This window comes from Brienomyrus brachyistius, chromosome 11, assembly GCF_023856365.1.
Source record: "Brienomyrus brachyistius isolate T26 chromosome 11, BBRACH_0.4, whole genome shotgun sequence".
NCBI classification, from domain to species: domain Eukaryota; kingdom Metazoa; phylum Chordata; class Actinopteri; order Osteoglossiformes; family Mormyridae; genus Brienomyrus; species Brienomyrus brachyistius.
The window spans coordinates 20,182,711-20,200,127 of record NC_064543.1 but is presented as its reverse complement, the minus strand read 5'-3'; the positions used below and the strand labels follow the sequence as shown (position 1 = coordinate 20,200,127).

The 17,417-nt window shown below is 43.9% G+C and overlaps 3 protein-coding genes across 4 annotated transcripts; 2 read left to right on the top strand and 1 right to left on the bottom strand.

Annotated features, from left to right (window-relative positions):
- Window positions 1–279: 279 nt before the first annotated feature.
- LOC125751387 (transcription factor E2F4-like) lies at window positions 280–8,113 on the top strand. 2 transcript variants are annotated; one of them, XM_049030106.1, is made up of 10 exons: window positions 280–1,445; window positions 4,388–4,497; window positions 4,706–4,867; window positions 5,042–5,085; window positions 5,218–5,282; window positions 5,388–5,676; window positions 5,965–6,141; window positions 6,285–6,332; window positions 6,468–6,512; window positions 6,807–8,113. In XM_049030106.1, exons 1-10 carry the CDS (start codon window positions 1,290–1,292, stop codon window positions 6,920–6,922), a joined length of 1,212 nt encoding a protein of 403 aa, XP_048886063.1. In that variant the 5' UTR covers window positions 280–1,289; the 3' UTR covers window positions 6,923–8,113. The 2 variants fall into 2 exon arrangements, with proteins under 2 accessions (XP_048886063.1, XP_048886064.1); XM_049030107.1 differs by having other exon boundaries at window positions 1,303–4,155.
- A 3,384-nt stretch (window positions 8,114–11,497) lies between these two features.
- LOC125752042 (lymphocyte antigen 75-like) lies at window positions 11,498–12,492 on the top strand. Its single transcript, XM_049031573.1, has one exon. The coding sequence runs from the start codon at window positions 11,523–11,525 to the stop codon at window positions 12,261–12,263; it is 741 nt and encodes a 246-aa protein (XP_048887530.1). The 5' UTR covers window positions 11,498–11,522; the 3' UTR covers window positions 12,264–12,492.
- A 1,784-nt stretch (window positions 12,493–14,276) lies between these two features.
- Window positions 14,277–15,300, bottom strand: nitr3r.1l (novel immune-type receptor 3, related 1-like). The gene has a single exon (XM_049031519.1). It carries the CDS (start codon window positions 15,238–15,240, stop codon window positions 14,491–14,493), a length of 750 nt encoding a protein of 249 aa, XP_048887476.1. The 5' UTR covers window positions 15,241–15,300; the 3' UTR covers window positions 14,277–14,490.
- Between the last annotated feature and the right edge of the window lie 2,117 nt (window positions 15,301–17,417).

Below are 17,417 nucleotides of genomic sequence, written 5' to 3'. Positions count from 1 at the left end.
TGCACATGCTATGTTGTTTTTGCATTCTTGTTTCATTACTTTTCAAATCAAGCGTAATGTTATAAATGTACCTTTTTTAATATTAGAGCAAACACTTTGCCTATGAAACTTGAGGAAGGTTCACGAGGATCGGATAGTGATATGAAGCTGGCGGGAGGGGGGGCTTCGTTTTCAATTTAATACTACTTATGGGAGACGGATTTTCAAGATTAATGTATCGCTTAAATTTATCTACGTAATTAGCCAAACAAGCCTGTTTAAAACTAGGGTTGAAACTAGTCCGGTCCTCTGGAAATCTCGCAGAGAACACGCTTTTTCGTGTGCCTCAGCGGTGTGTCAGTTGGAGACACCCCCTTAACACAAGTAGTAGTTCATTGGGTCGCTCTTGAATATTTGGGTTAATGCGATAGAAAACAGGAAGTATTGTTTAAAGAGAGAATGCGGGCCTCTCGTTGGGTGTCTGCAGGAGGGAGTTTTAAACTACCAGCACGTTTGCACGGTTTTGCTGTAACTATCAAACAAAAAGCGGTCTATCACAAAATTGTTGCTTGGTATCGCAATTTCTGACACGCACAGCGAATTTGTGTGTGTTGACACCGTAACCGAAATATTTAAATTTACTACGCATCTCAACATCCGAATAATTTCTTAAATCGCGGATTATTTAACCATTAGATAATTTGTGTTGAGTCATTTAATAGATTTAGTCATACTGATTGTTCTTAAATCGCTATGATACAATTTCAATTTGTAGAACGAAGTTCGACGAAAGCAACGCTTACCATCCTGCTTGGCTTCCAGAATTAACTCGGTATTTTCTACGCTGCTTGGTGACATCTAATGTTACCCTGCATCTACTAGTACTGAAATTATACAGCAATATTTATAAAATAAGCTTTACTTCGATGTGTTGTTACTATACAGTTTCTGAAAGAGGCTACTTTGACCATGCTATTTTATGATGGGTTCACTTTTTTACTATTCGTCCGTCGGGTTTCTTTTTGCAGACGGTCCCTGAGGTTTAAATCCATCCCAGCATGCACTGCACATCTAACGGCTTTATACTGTAGGACCTCATTGCCGGTAGCTGTGAATCAAACGGATTCCGGGTCCGTGAGCCGAACTTGGGCCGAACCTGCTCGAGACTGACGAACCGCGCGTGGCCCACAGCCGTAGGACGCAGCTGGCCGCGTGTCACCGAGATCTGGCGTGGCGACGTGAGGGTGTAAGAAGCAGCGCTCCCCGGTGACCAGCGGCAACCCGAGCATTCAGAACCGGACAGTAACCAGATGGATTTGGAGCTGAGCAGAACTGAGCTGGATGCCATGGCTGAGTCACTACAGTGTCAGACGCCGAGCCGGCATGAAAAGAGTCTCGGATTGCTCACGACTAAATTTGTTAATTTACTACAGGAGGCTAAGGACGGAGTGCTAGACCTCAAAGTAGTAAGCATGTTTTGCTCTTTGCGAGTAATTGATAGGGATATAAATATTTCATTTTAAATCTGCTGCCAAACATAGTTTTGTCCTGCCAAAGAGCATACTGATTTTTTTTTACTCGAGGCTTCATGCTTAGAGTGTGAAACAACCAGGTTATTCAGGAGTTAATATGTACCCCTCGTCGGAATGGACTCTTGACTTTGGATGTTCTTATCCCAAATTCGTTTCCTGATCTAATTACATCTAAATTAATTTTCTGGAATACTTAGCTGTTTGTTTTGCTTTGGCTGTGCTCGTATGTCCCTTGTGGCTGGAATAATACGTGTTTCCTGATTGTTATTATGTAGCAAGACTAGACACAGAACAATCACCGGTACACATTTAACCCATGTTCACAATAATGACAAGTAATTAAAAGAAAATGTAATCTTAATATTGATTACTACCGAAAATTTCCGAGCTTTAAAAGTATAATGTGTAAGTCTGGTTAGCAGATAAGAGTAACGCAGGAGTTTTTCAGTTTATGTATTTTCGCGTAACGTTTATATGCACTTTCACTGGAGTCCAGTAAATTCATTTTTAATACGTTTTGATTGAGGTGTTTCCACCTTGGTTATCAAAAATGGAGGTTAAACCTTGCACATTTGCTATAGAACGCAACATGTGCTGCCGTCGGATATGTAACCCACCACTTATAGTTACACATGCGGGGAGTCTCGACATACATTTTCCTGTATATAACGGAGATCAGGTATTTTTGCATTATGGTTTCCTCTCCGCGCCTGAGCCGCGCACGGGGGCCGCGTGTGGTGAGCTGGTCGCGAGCTGTTCAGCGGCGCCTCTCCCGCTGTGTCGCCATGGAAACTGAAACTTCATCCAGGACGGGGAAGGGGAATGCAGCTCGGTCCGTAGGCTTGTTCCCCGTGTGAGTGACACCGATGTGGGTGGTTGGCCGGTGTTTTCCCAGTGGGGAAAAAACAACGATCCAGAGGTGTATGACCTAACTGCCTGCACTGTACTGCTGGGATTGTTCGCAATAATAAAAATAACTGCACATGTTTAAATCACAAAATACGGGTCCAGTTGGGGTATCTGAACGAACTATTTGTTTGTCTTTAAAGAAGCATACAGTGATGAAACAATGATACAGTGTTGTTACATGAGGTATTATTGGGCCAAGTGTCCTAATTACCGTGAGTCACCTAATTGCCCTAGCTGGGTTGTTTTGTTAGTATTATACTCTCACACACAGGTACTGTATCATATTTTCACACAGTAACCCATCATGTGGCGTATATTACTTGCAGAATTATGTTGTTCTGTTCAAGTGACCACTTTCGACTTTATTGTGGCCGATTTATGTACATATTAACATGGCAAAGCAACAGAATGTGTTGCGATGCTGAGCCTGTGGGAATCTCACACGGACTGGGAATGGATGCCCCGATGGATGCTAACGGCCTGTTTATGTTTAACTCTTCGTGGTTTTGTTTACCTCTCGCTTTCCCATTTGATGCTGAAAATGTATACTGCAGAGGCAGTTAGATTACCCAGTAATCTGGGGTGATTCTCAAAAATGCTGGATAATCAGATTATTTTTATAGTTGCTTATTTTAGCATTCAGTGCAGCAGTCAGGTGTTAAGTAGGGAAATATGTTATAAACATTGAAAGAACAGCTTAGTTAACTTTCAGTTTATGAGCATTAAAATGCAATTTAAAAGCAAGCATTTCAATGCCTGTCATTTGTGCTTTAAATTGTGAAATGCAGACTTTGAGCTACGGTTTGATTTGTGACATTCCTTGAATATATTGAGCTTTAAAATATAAATATCTTTAAATTTTTGTGTCCATTTGTGTCCAAATGTAGGCACTTTTAAATGTTTGAGGTTGGTTCTTAATTTCATAGACTTTATGATGCTCTGTACATGCCCGCTTTACAAAAATGTTGTGTTGCTTACAAAATAGGGTGCAATTAATAATTAATAAGTAGTTTAAATGTATTTTCATAGATAGGAGGGACTTGTATGTCACTATGTTCCTGCCCTATGTCCTGAAGTGTAAGTTAGTTGGGCCCAGATTTTGTGGAATAGATAAGATTTCAGGTCGCTGATCGTTGATTGTAAATCAAGTGTAATTACATCAACCGTTGAGTGACAGCCTCATGTAGGACTAGAGAAGGGAGGTAGCAGCATACCTGGATATTTGACATAAACTACGCATGAGTAAGCTGAATATCATTCAGCAAACTGTCCTCTCAGGCAGGTGCCTCCTGCTTCCTGCCCTGTGCTCTTTAATACTGGTTTCCTTCCAGAGTCCAAAGACATGTAGTCAGACTAATTTGCATGAAATTACCTGTAGATTTCGGGGCGGCATGGTGGTGCAGTGGTTAGTATTGTTGCCTCACACCTGTGGGACCCAGGTTTGAGTCTCCGCCTGGGTTGCATGTGTGTGGAGTTTGCGTTTTCTCCCCGTGTCGTCGTTCCCCCCACAATCCAAAGACATGCTGAGGCTAATTGGAGTTACTAATTTGCCTGTAGGAGTGCACATGTGAGTGACTGGTGTGTGTGAGTGTGCCCTGCGATGGGCTGGCCCCCCGTCCTGGGTTATTCCCTGCCTCGTGCCCATTGCTTCCGGAATAGGCTCCGGACCCCCCCGCAACCCAGTAGGACAAGCGGTTTGGAAGATGGATGGATGGATTTTGAATTCATTCAGATTGTGAGGAGTCAGCTGAGATGGTTATAAAGATGCCACTTTGTGTGTGTCTATGTGTGCCCACGCGCCCTGTAGCAGTCTGCTGTCCTGTCTAGTGTGCACCCCTGTCTGGTGCCCTCTGCTGTCTGGGTTGGCCTCCCCCACAGCACTGCCCAGGATAAGCACTTCTCACGGCTGCCACAGGTGGAGTGTCTCATTTAATTGTAGGTGAAAATAAGCATCTCATCCTGCACAGGCAGCTGACACACTTGCAGTCAGACAGAAGAGACGCATCTATGACATCACCAACGTTCTGGAAGGGATTGGTTTGATTGAGAAAAAGTCCAAGAACAGCATCCAATGGAAGTAAGTGCTTGGGGTGCTCTGATCTATAGTGTGATTCATAAATGTGCATGCATATGTGCACTTATTGCATACATTTCTGTATGTGCAAGTTTGTAAGTAGTAGATTCAAATACAACAATCCCGGTAGCTGGCCGTGTGGGTGCTGGTGGGGCAGTTCTCACTTCTGAGCTGTTTAACACCCCCACCCTCTGCTCTGCTCCATTCGCAGGGGTGTGGGGCCAGGCTGTAACACGCGAGAAATCGCAGACAAACTGATCGACCTGAAGGGGGAGCTGGAAGACCTGGATCGACGGGAACATGAGCTGGACCAGCAGAGGGTCTGGGTGCAGCAGAGCATTAAAAATGTGACGGACGACACGCAGAACAGTCGATATCCTTTACAGAGCCGTCCCGTAATGCACCTGTGCCTCGGAAGGAGGCTGTAAGAGAATGGCACTGCTGTGATTGGTGCAGATATTGGGAAGGATGCCAGCCATTCATGTATATACTGGAGCCACTGCCGCCTTCATGCTGTGTTCCTGCTTGGCCCTTAACACAGGCTAACTTTGGTTTACGTTACTCATGATGACATCTGCAGCTGCTTCAAAGGTAAGCTGGTTAATTTCGCTATCATGCACGCTCTGTCCTAAGCACTAACCATTTTACCTTCCACTCTGTCTCTACATTTCCCTCACTCTCTTACGCTATTGTCACCGTGTCCCTCATCCTGTGTCCCCCCAGGTGACACCCTCCTGGCCATTCGCGCTCCCTCAGGCACGCAGCTGGAGGTGCCCATCCCCGAGACGGTAGGTTTAGCTCCTGGTTCATGCCCCCCTTCACCCTCGTTTAATCCTCCTTTCCCATTCCAATGCTTACCTCACATCTTCCTCAATCTGCTCTCTTCCCTACAGGTTTCAAACAGGCAGAAAAAATATCAGATTCACCTGAAGAGTGCGATGAGCCCCATTGAGGTCCTGCTGGTCAATAAGGACCCGTCTGGCTCCACCCCGGTGGTGGTGCCTGTCCCGCCGCTTGAGGACATGCTCCAGGGGTCGGCAGTCCCTCCTGCCGCCACCCCTAAGCAGACGCCTCCATCAACTGGGCCAGGCGCCCCTCAGACTCCAGATGGCACCCACAGACGGCGTTCCACAGTCTCTCCTGCCTCCACCCCAGGCGTTGGTGCCTCTGAGCCTGCCTCCGGTGGGGACCTGGGCCTGGAGCTCCTTTGTATCACTGGAAAATACCTGACTGGACGCACAGTCTGTGCCTTTAGCTTTTTATTGCACTCAGGCTTCAGGCAGTTTCCACAAATGCCAGGTGTTGCTTTAGACTAAGGTTTCAGTAATACATGATGTATACATATGAAAAGCAGCTGCTTCTCAGTATACCTGTGCTTTCTCCATTGTATTTTTTTTTTTAAACTTCTAGCAAAGTTATTCTTCGCTGTTCATCTCCTTTTCTATTTTTTTTTCACCGTTTTTTTATTAGTGACATTGAGTTGTACCAATGCCGTTGAACGTGTCTCAACCACCAAAGATGCACCCGCCCCTTCCAAAACATCATTGGACATCCAGCCACTCCAGTCTTCCACCTCATTGGACCAGAGCTCCTCGGTCCCACCCTCTGCGGCAGTCTTTGAAACTGTCAAGGCTGATGTCCCAGACTGTGAGTTAGCCTTAGGTTGTTTTTCAAAATGTCATTAATTCGTCTCTGGTTTTATTGAGTGCCTTATGGTGCAGTCCAGAGGAAGCAGGACCATTTGGATGTGAACGACTGTGCTCTTACCCTCTATATGCACTTTTTTCTAGTGATGGAGTTTCCTAAGGAATTCTCAGACATGTTTGACCCCACAAAAGGTAATCACCACTGATGAAGTTAAAATGTGAGCGGTTTGATTCTGACCGTGAGTAAATGCAGATGATATGTTATTTATCCTTTTCTTTCTTGCCATTTACATCTTTGTCTTTCCCTGCGTTCGTCTTTGGCTTCAGAAATCATGAGTGCCGATCTCCTGGAGGAGCTCATGTCCTCAGAAGGTTGGTATGACCAGTCGTCTTCTCAGTGGTTCAGCCTGAGGGTCCTGGCGTGTTTTTTTGTAATTGTAGACTGGTACAAACTGCCCTTATGGGTTCCTTGCTTGATTGTGAGCCTTGTAGACCTAAGTAGCAGTTGTTAAAAGAATGTTTTAGAGAGAAATCCATAGCCTAATTTTTGCCCCAGCCTAAGGTGTGAAGTGAATGTTCTCATGCTGATATGATGTGACTCTGTTCCGTACCCCTGCAGTTTTCTCATGCTGATATGATGTGACTCTCTGTTCTGTACCCCTGCAGTCTTCTCCCCCCTGCTGCGACTCTCCCCTCCACCAGGCGACCATGACTACATATACAACCTGGATGAAAGCGAAGGCCTCTGTGACCTTTTTGACATTCCCATCCTAAACCTTTGACCCCTGAACTCTGTTGTGAAGGACTTGTAAATAGTTATTTCACTAAAAGTAAAACACAGAAGGAATATTTTTGACATTTTTGAAGAAAGGCACAGCAAGGAAAATGCATCTATTTTTGGATTATAGTTGTACTATAAACTGACAGAAAGAATAGTTTTGTGTGCTTATCATTCTCTACTTTTTGTTTTTTCTTTCCTGCTTTTTTTTACCATTCTCTGAAGAAGAGGAGGACCTTGTGACTGTGCTAGTAGGAACACAGGAGTGAGGTCTCCATCACTGTCTTTTAAAGCCAATGAACAGGCCAAAGAGCCGTAATATAGCCATGTGATGTTCGAGAGCCCAGAGCGACGCAGAAACATGCTGTGTATGTTACAAGAGTCGACAGCGAAGGTCTTGTCGAGCTACCGGGAAGGCGAGCTGTCCATAGCTACAGTCCTGCTTTTGTGTTACCGTGAGGGGGCAGTTGGAGTCAAAATTTATTTTTGATAGACACCAGCAGCAGCTCTCTGCACACCCAGTTACTACAGTCACTGCCAGGGTCATCTGTTGTTATTTTTGTTTTCTGTAGAAAAATGTACCCTTAACAAACTTAGCAAGTGTAAGCTCAAAATCATCTGTTTAGACAGTGTAAAACCCAGTCTTAGGATAGGACACTACTATTGGCTCTCCAAGTCACATGGCTCCGCCACCGCCTTCAAGTCAAGTTTTCATTGGTCACATGGGTCCCATATATAAATGTCTTTTTTTTTTTTAAATGCACAATACCTTCTTGGGCGTTTGTGATTATTTTAAGAGCAGCACTTGTTTTTATTTTGTATTGCTATTTATTTTTGGTTCACAAGGACAGGGAGTTTTCCTCTCTCTTTAAGCTGAGATCTAATACTTTATACCCTTTGCCCTAGGATTGCTGCGTTCTGTTGTCATGTAAAGTATAGAAATCAAACCTTTAGTAAATCCACCCAACCTTTTTTGATGCCTGCCTTTCTGTTTATTTTCCTTATTATTTAATTTAGTGCCATATGCAAGAACAGGCTTCTGTCAAGGGATAACCTGCTGTTACCATGTTCTTTGCACTTTTATGATGTATCATTGTTTTTCTATGGCATTGGGAAACGTATCATAAGATCCACCAATTTAAATATAAACTGGAAGTTAATTTGTATATTTTTCATATTAAACACTTCTTTTATAGGTCTGTGTGACATCAGTAGATGTTTGACCTTAATAAAAAGTGATATGGAGGAAGTGAGGCCAAGAACTTCTAAAGTAGGAGCCTTCTAAACCAGCCCCTCTTTTCTCAGAGTCTTATATAAAAAGCAGTATATGCTGTATCTGGCAGCTCCTTTTACTGCATCATTTGGTCCAGCATCCTTTGTTGCGTGGTTGCATGTTGGCTGAATATTTTGTTGACCGAGCTCCAGTCAAGACAAGTTAGCGACTGCCAGTTTTGTTGGACATTGAGGACTGTTGCAGGTTTTTCTGTCCTGAAATGTTTTGGGATGTGATTTTCTGTGGGATCATTTGCTGTATCGTCAGTGATCATCTGATCCAAAACCATCCTCGGCAGTCAAGCGTATCAGGGCTTGTGTGTGTAGTTCATCTTTGAAAAGTCAAAAGGAACAAATATTTCTCCCTTATCTTCCCTAGTTCTCTGCAGCATATGCATATGACCTGTTTTTTTTTAATTATCCAGAAAACTTTCACCATCTACCAGCTATATGTCAACAAACCCACGGTTGCGATCTCATTCTTTTCTGTTTTTACATTTCCCAAAGTCTTTTTATATATATTATCGTCACTGGCTACTTCGGTGTCCCTCTAGTCGTTTCCCTTTTGTGACAGAAGATTGTGTTGCAACGTTTGCCATACCAATTCACTGTTGGTGCCCAGTAACTGTTTCCATGGAGACCAATAACATCAGCACATACACAGGACAAACTGGGGAACATAAGTAGTTCTGGTGTTTCGAGGCATCATTGCAGGGTTTGAAACATGGGGCTTCAAAGCAAAACCCTTAGTAAGTTTTATTATGGATTGTAAGACAGCTTTTGTATCTGAGTTTTGGTACAGCCTGTATCAGAGATCATTTAAAAAATAAAGACAGTTCCATTGTATTGTGTTAATATTATGTGCCTTCTCTTTCTTCCAGTATGGTTTAGAGAAGAATCACACAAATTACATATTAGTTTTGATCCAGAGGCTGGTACCAGTTTATTGTGATTTGAGAGGCGTTTCACCAAGTGAAAGGGGTCTGTACAGTACATTACATCTCACCGCACAGGAGAGCACACGAATTGTGTGTGATAAGCATATGTTCAGACACAATGCAACATATCAGGTAAAACCAGAAACTGGGTGTTTCTGAATACCAGGAACACAGAAGTCGTACTTGTGGTCCTAGCAGGAGTGGCCTTGCAAACTTGCCTGCCAAGAATGCATTTGGGGTGCAGCGAATCATGGGATTGGTCTCGTCTGTCGAGGATGCAGCCGATGTATCCTTGATATTTGGGGTGGGGCAAGAACTACATCTGGGGTCGTCCTCTGTACTTCTTAGTATAGGAATTGGTCTTCAGCACCGGGAGATGACATAAAACAGGTACAAAAAAGCACAAGTGTGGTCAAATACGCACATTGAGAAACACCCCATATGAAGGTAAGGTGACGCATTTAAAAGCATCATCTAGTAAGTCTTTTTGGAGGACACTGCAGCAGCATCTCGGGCATCTGGCCTGAGTTGGAGAACTGGGATTGCTCACTGCAATAACCATCCTGCCACATGCCCTACAAAGCTCCACGGTCTCTGGGCTTGACTGGGTTAGTTGCCCATGTCTGGAAAGTTGAGTCTCACAGGTCATTTGCAGTCACAGTGCATAGACAGCATAGAAAAAATATTGGTGACATTTTACTTGAGAGGGCACAAGTAACTTAGTAATGTAGTTACTACTCAAGTACAAATCATGAACAAATATAGTAACTGCATGAAATACATGAATTAATGATGTATGAACATGAGATCAGTATGTAACACTTCGCTTCTGATTAATTAATACATTAGTAAGAGTGTACTACTACATTATTTATACCCCATCAAGCGTTACCAAAATACTTATGACATTTATGAACATGTTGCACTCATCTGTATATTTGTCTTTGTTGTTGTGTCAGAAATGTTCCCAGACCATCAATTAGACCTGTTATACAGTAACACCTGGCCTGTGTGCCTGATATTGCATTTTGTGGGGCACTGGGGTTACACAGCTGGACTGGCACTCAAATGAGATCTGTGATTTGCAGGCAAATCCAGCAGAAGGTATGCAAATGAACTGGAAAACCTATAACTCATGCAAAACCGAAACAAACTTTCATTTAAATTCCTTGTTTCACGATGAGTAAAAATGCTGTATCACCATTAAATGCATATTTTGTATCTTTTCTGATTTGGCTTCTTCTGCTGACAATTTGCATGCCTGATTAAACTCATGAGCACTGTGAGTATCACTGTCTGTGTAGGTTTGTGTTTGCGTGTGTGTGTGTGTGTGTGTGTGTGTGTGTGTGTGTGTGTGTGGGGGGGGGGGGGGGGGTGTATTTACCATATGCCAAAAGCTGTTACTTTTTAGCTTGTGGAGACAGGTCCCCAAAAATATCTGTGAATGCAATCAGAAAACTAAAAATGCTTCATGTCTTATGTTTAGTTTGGTTACTTATGGTTAAGGCAGTGCTGAGTGGGGTTATGGGTGTCATAGATGCGATTAGGTTTTTGCCCATAGAAGTGAAGGGATGGTCTTCACAAAGATATGAATACAGACATGTGTGTCTGTGTGTGTGTCTGTATGTCTGTATCTGTGTGTCTGTGTGTGTCTGTATGCTGTGTGTGTGTCCATTTGTATGTTTGTGTGCGTATGTGTCTGTGTGTTTGTGTCTGTGTGTTTGTGTGTGTGTGTGTCTGTGTGCTTGTGTCTGTCTGTGTGTGTGTGTCTGTCTGTCTGTATGTCTGTGTGCGTATGTGTCTGTGTGCTCTGTGATGTGGTGGCATCCTGGCCAGAGTGAACCCCAGCCTGGGTAGAATCAAAATGCTGTAAAACTCCTGAGGTTCATGACAAAAGCAAGTCTCATCAAACAAATAACAGCCACCAACTAAATAAATGAAAAAAAAAATCAAAATCAACGGCCTTCTCAAATTTCTCTTAATTTCTTCAGTTATATCTGCTTGATCCTACACAAATATTGTTTTCGATTGTGATCAATACCAGAGATTTTTTTTCTGAATTGCATAATGCAAACCAAGTCCGTAATATTTATTTTATATCCCCATTATCCTAAGTGTGGTTTTCATTATATATATATATATATATATATTTTATTATTAATTTCATCATTCCAAACAGTTTTACTAATACTGAAAATGGATGCAAATCCTGTTATTTGTATTTGCTTGGCCATGTCTTCCAGCACAGGATTTTTTGAATGTTTCGCCCCAGATTTGCCTGCGACGGAAAGCCCATACTGTATTTGGGTGTCTGCTTGACCACATCGCCCTGTTTCTTGTGGCGACGGGTCTCAGCAGGCGATAGTGTCCCTCGCGCTGGATCGCCGAGTCACCATGAAGGTTGCCTTCACTCCTGTCCTTGTTATGGGTCTCTGCATTACAGCCTCTTGCCTCGTCACGGAAAATGTCTTCATCAGTAGCCATTTGCATTGGCAGGAGGCCTTGAGCTACTGCCAAAATCACTACAGTGACCTATCGTATGTTAGGAGCGATGCTGAAGTGACTGAGCTTTTAAATGCAATGGACACTAATCAGATGAGCTGGATTGGTCTGAGTCGGCATGACTCATCGTGGAAATGGACAAATGGTGATCCATTAACTTATCATAATTGGGCACCAGGTCAGCCTCATAATGATCACGACATCAACTGTGCATCAACTGCATCCGGCCTGTGGTACGCTAATGATTGTAATGCAAAGCATGCGTTTTACTGTGCTCGGAACGTGCAAGAGATGGTCGTGGTGGAGAACCCCATGGTGTGGGAGGAAGCTCTGGTATACTGCAGGAATCACTACCAGGACCTGGTGAGCCTGGCGTTGAAGACAGAGCTGATACTGGCCCTGCAGAAAGCAAAAAATTTTCAGGGGACACATTTCTGGACGGGCCTCCGCTTCCTGGATGACAGCTGGCTGTGGGTCGATGGAGAGAAGCTGAGGAACGGAAGCTGGTCTGCAGATCCGCTCCCCAAGTGTCCGGCGGAGCCTTTCCGCTGTGGGGCCCTGAGCACCTTCACTAACTCTCAGGAAGTCCGGTCCTGTGAGGAGCAGCTGAGCTACATCTGCTATGCCGAGTGATCCTGCTCCAGGGGAGGAGAAATGTTTCACCTGATAGATGTCATTTCATTCTGATGCTCTTCTTCAGTAACTTGGACATGAGTGAAGTGTAAAGCTATGGAATTGGATATTTTTTTAGCCTAACTGAGGTTAGATACTGAGATGAATAGGGTCGTACACAAAGGTGCGTAATCATTGGTTTGGGCAGGGGAGCATCCCGATGTTCATGGTTTTGTGTTCTCCTGCAGTTCTGGGTGCAATGTGTAAACAAATTTGCAGGTTGATGATACCATTGAATTATTGTTCATTGGTTATATTATTTGTGATGGGTTATGTTTGATATATGTATCTTTTATTAAAAGGTGTTTTAAAAACATGATTATCTTATCTGAGCATCATTTCACCCAGTCAGGCGGACTGTGTTTTTGAACCAATGGCAGAATTCTAATAACTTTAAAACTTGAATCATAGCTGGGGAGTTTTTTTTATTGGTGGGTGGCTCACATTGCTCTGCTTTGGACAGTAGGCGATTTGTTAGTTATTAGCAGGGAGGATGGCCCAATGGGGCGATACTCTTGTGATCAAGTTAGTGTATGACATGTACGCTTGAGTGATTAAATTAATGTTGAATAAACACTGAATACTCTAAGGCCGATTTAACTTCTAATCTGTCCTCTTCTTTTCTGATCCCATTTTCTCTTCACACATTCAGAATATAAGCAAAGCTGCTTGCATTAACGTGTGCCTCTCATCCCGTTGTGCATGCGAATCTGGAGTGAACAAGCGGTCATAAAAATCACCGCAGGTGTGAGAGCATAGATGAAAAACAAACCACAGGTCAAGGGATTTATCTAGCGCTAATCACAAGGATGCTTACATCACATGCAGTACTCTCTCTGCTGGGGGGTGGAGGGAGTTAACATGGGGGGATTGATTTTTAATGTTTTGCTAACACTAAGGATGGTGTCTTCCCTCATCCCGCCCTCAAATCACCTACTGGTTATGTGTTCGAATCCCATCTGTATGTATGTATGTGGGTTTGTGTGTGTGTGTATGATGTCCCTAAATTGCATGCTCTGTGACGTGGCCTGTGACTGACTGGCATCCAATCCAGGATGACCTCAACCTTTGTCCTCTGCTGCCTGAGATTGGATCCCACACCCTCACAATGGGGCCAAGCAGGTGGAAGATGAATGGAACAGTTTCTGTCCCTCTCAGCCCTTAATTGAGTATAGGCCTTATTTGTCAAATTTAATCACAATTTAATGTTGTTCATCCCTGGGATAAAAGCTGCATTTAATCCTCATACTTCCAGATTCACCCTCCTTTTCTTTTGTTGAGCATGTGTCTGGATGATGGGTCTAAATTAAGAGACACAGAATTGCTGTTGTCAAATTTGCATGAACCCATTTTAATTTTAGAATCCACACCCAATCATGTGATCCATATAAAATGAAAATATACAGACACACACAGCATAGACACACACACAGCATACAGACACACAGTAGTTCGTTGAAAAAAAATGTACATTACTGTTACAGTTTTACTCTCCAGAAGAAAGTTAATTTAATGAAAATGCGGTGCTGTGCATTTTGAATCTGAATGCAAAATTTCTCCTTTAATCTTGACATTTTTGACCTTACTATCACTCATTTAACAAAAGCAAAATGCTAGGATTAAAGTCGAAATTTTGAGTTCAATCTCAAAATGCCCCAAAACTATTCCATAGTATTGTTCATGGAAACTGAGAATAATTTCTCAGATTTCACCAGACTCTGATACCTTGGAAGCCAGAGATATAAACACATTAACCCAAGTATACTGATGTCTGCAATTCCTTCATTTTAATTGAAAATGGGGCATTGATTCAAATGAGTTAATTTTATTCTAAATATATCAATGTGCATTCATCTGTACACACCATGATACAAGATTTTTAACATAAAAGTAATTTCCTTGCCAAGAGAAGGTTGGCATCTATATGTGTGGTGTACCAACCATGGAGATACGATAGGAGAAGACACCCGTTAATTAATTTTACCATTAACCACACTACTTGTTTTTATGAGTGTGCAAAATAGATACATTAATATGAAAATTATGGTACAAATATTTCATGCACAGTAAGGAATACCATCTTTCCTCCAAACTCTCTCAAGTCAAGCACAAATTCAGTACCAAATTTCAATCTAGACTAAACAACTGATGTGTGCTTTGATGCATCTCTTCTCCTGAGGTAGGATCACTAGGTGTTGCAGATGTAGCTCAGCCGCTCCTCACAGGACCAGACTTCCTGAGATTTGGTGATGGTGCTCAGGGCCCCACAGCGGAAAGGCTCCGCCGGACACTTGGGGAGCGGATCTGCAGACCAGCTTCCGTTCCTCAGCTGCTCTCCATCGACCCACAGCCAGCTGTCATCCAGGAAGCGGAGGCCCGTCCAGAAATACATCCCCTGAAAAATGTTTGTTTTCTGCAGGGCCAGTATCAGCTTTGTCTCTGACGCCAGGCTCACCAGGTCCTGGTAGTGATTCCTGCAGTATACCAGAGCTTCCTCCCATGTCATGGGGTTCTCTACCACGACCATCTCTTGGTTTTTGATCGAGCAGAAGAAGTAATTTTCGTCAAAGCAGTCATAATCATTCCAGCCCATGTCTTCCATCCTCACACAGTTCTGTATTCCACCAAGGTCATTGGGTTGGTCATCCCCCCATGCTTGGAAATGCGACGTGTCACCATCTGACCAGATGAACTCAGATGGATGGTTTGGGTCTCTGTACAGGCCAATCCAGGTTAAGTCATGTCCCCTTATATTGTTTATCTGGTCCTGTTCCTCCCCATTCGTGATGGTGGACAGATCTCCGTAATATGTTCTGCAGTAAGTTTGTGCTTCATACCAGTCCAGTTTGCTCATTATCAGGATATTCTCCGTTCCAAGGCAGGGGTGGGTGGAAAACAGACCCGCAATCAGGATGATAGTGAGCGTGGTCGTTTCCATGACAGCTCTGTAAGCCAGTGCTGTTGTCTGCCACGCCGATGTAAGATGCTCCTGCGACCTGCTCCCTTACAAATGACAGTGACACCAATGAGGCGAGACCCAGATCAAAGCTCTGCTTCTCAGGAAATTCAAGACGCCAGCATGCAAAGGGTACGATGAATAACAAATACAAGCAAACTTTCATTTAAATCCTCGCTTGAGTTCAAATAAAACTGCAATGTAATTTACAGTAACCAGTCAAAAGCCTGAACACACCTACCCGCAGAAAGATTCATTTGTACTATTCTCTATATTTTAGAATAATTAGACCTTAGAACTATAAAATAACATGGAGTTATGCACTGAACAAAAACAAATTAAAAAAAATGAATTTGTTGGGGGGGGGGGGGGGGGCAGCTGTGTAGGTTGGGACTCAGAAGGTTGTCAGTTCAAATCCCTGGGTCGGCATAGTAATCCCACCATTGAACCTTGAGGAAGGCACTTAACCCCAATTTCTCCAGGGACTGGCTGCCCCTACTGTCCCCTCTACACCAGTTCCATGATGTGGTCTCCTGGATCCTTTTTCAGCTGTCCTAAAGGAGGTCCACATACGCTGAGCACTCATTGGCTGGTGAAACTCCTCCAAAATCATTTCTGCTGTGTTTAAATCACGTGGCCATGTCATGTGACGCGACATGACTATTTTTTTGGCAGCTTGGTGCATCCGAACTTCTGTACTGTACATTTCAATAAGTTTATGCTTTAGCTGGAGGGTCAGCCAATACAGTGTAAACAGAGGCGAATCCCCTGCTGCGTGCAGATGCTGAACTTCAGGGCCCATCAGACCAGGGCCTCCAGGTGACAATCAGCACCTCCAAATCAAGGTATGTGGCTTCTGGAGAAATAGGTGGGTGATGAGGGGAGAGAGAAAGAGTTTAAGACTGGCTGTGAGAGGGTACAGGAGTCTGACCAGTGGACTGATTTGATGGCCGCAGGTCTACGGTGGCGAGGAAGTCACCTGACGAGAATTGTGGTCTACTGATGTCCCTGTCCTCACTGATGCATCGTGGGTAATGACTAAAAGAGAACGGTCACGCATACACAGCTGAAATGACGCTTGAAAAATGTACAGATCCAGAAGAACCTTGTAGTAGAGCAGAGGCCCTCAGTTCTTATTCTGAGGCCCTAATTCCATCTGCCACACAAGGCCACTGATTACTGATTGGCGGTGGGGGGACCAATTGTGTGGTCTGGTTGAAGTTGTGTTTCACTATTTGAGGGCTTCTGGAATAGATCTACAGTTCCTTTGGATTGAGGGGAGTCAGCTGTGATGCTTTGGGCATCTTATAAGCATGTCGCCCCTATGTGTGTGTGCCCTGTGCTGCCTTGGATAGGCCCTCTGTGACCCTGACAGTAATGAGCACTTAGAAGCTGGCTGAATGGAGTACTAACATGTTCTATTGCGATTGTCTGCATTGAATATCGAATGCCAGTTTTCCTTTCCTTGGACCGGCATTTCCCAATCCAGTCCTCAGAGACCCTGGTCCGTGTTTTTGCTTTCTCCCAGACAGTCCACATTTGGGAGCTGGGAGGGAGCAAAAATATGGACTGCTGTGGGTCCCTGAGGACCGGGTTGGGAAACACTGCCTTCAGTTAAGCTAATATTGTATGTTGTGAGGCACAAACTCCACTGTGATCCTCATCATAGCAACTCCAGCATGGAGAACCACTCAGAGCTTTTTCTCTTTTTCCTTCTTTTATCATTTGCAAATATATTTTTAATTTTGATTTAAATGCCTCTTTGCTTGCACTTGCAGATCCATACCTTGCAGCTTGGGATTGTTTGGGAGGCAGATCCCTTATTTGGGCACCACCTAGGGTTGCCGCTCCTATAATAAATTATGGGGGGGGGGGGCTTGTGATAAAATTTGTCAGGGGAGCAAATAATGAATATGGGACAGAATGGGACCCTGTGGCACACTGGTTAGTGCTGCTGCCTCACAGGAAGACGTCCAGGCTCCTTTCTGCGTGGCGTTCACACGCTTTCCCAGTCTTTGTGTGGGTGTCCACTGGGGGCTCCGGTTTCCTTCCCATGGTCCAAAAGCATGCAGGACTGAATTGGCCCTACATTTGCACCCTGTGGTGCGCTGCTTCCTGCCTTTTTCCTGGGGTAGGCTCCAGTGCCCCCCTGCGACCCC

Coding starts and splice junctions, on each gene's coding strand:
- LOC125751387 (XM_049030106.1), top strand. CDS start 1,290: ATGGATTTGGAGCTGAGCAGAACTGAGCTGGATGCCATGGCTGAGTCA. Junction 4,498..4,705: donor AAGAACAGCATCCAATGGAA/GTAAGTGCTTGG, acceptor CTCCATTCGCAG/GGGTGTGGGGCCAGGCTGTA. Junction 4,868..5,041: donor GACGACACGCAGAACAGTCG/ATATCCTTTACA, acceptor ACACAGGCTAAC/TTTGGTTTACGTTACTCATG.
- LOC125752042 (XM_049031573.1), top strand. CDS start 11,523: ATGAAGGTTGCCTTCACTCCTGTCCTTGTTATGGGTCTCTGCATTACA.
- nitr3r.1l (XM_049031519.1), bottom strand. CDS start 15,240: ATGGAAACGACCACGCTCACTATCATCCTGATTGCGGGTCTGTTTTCC.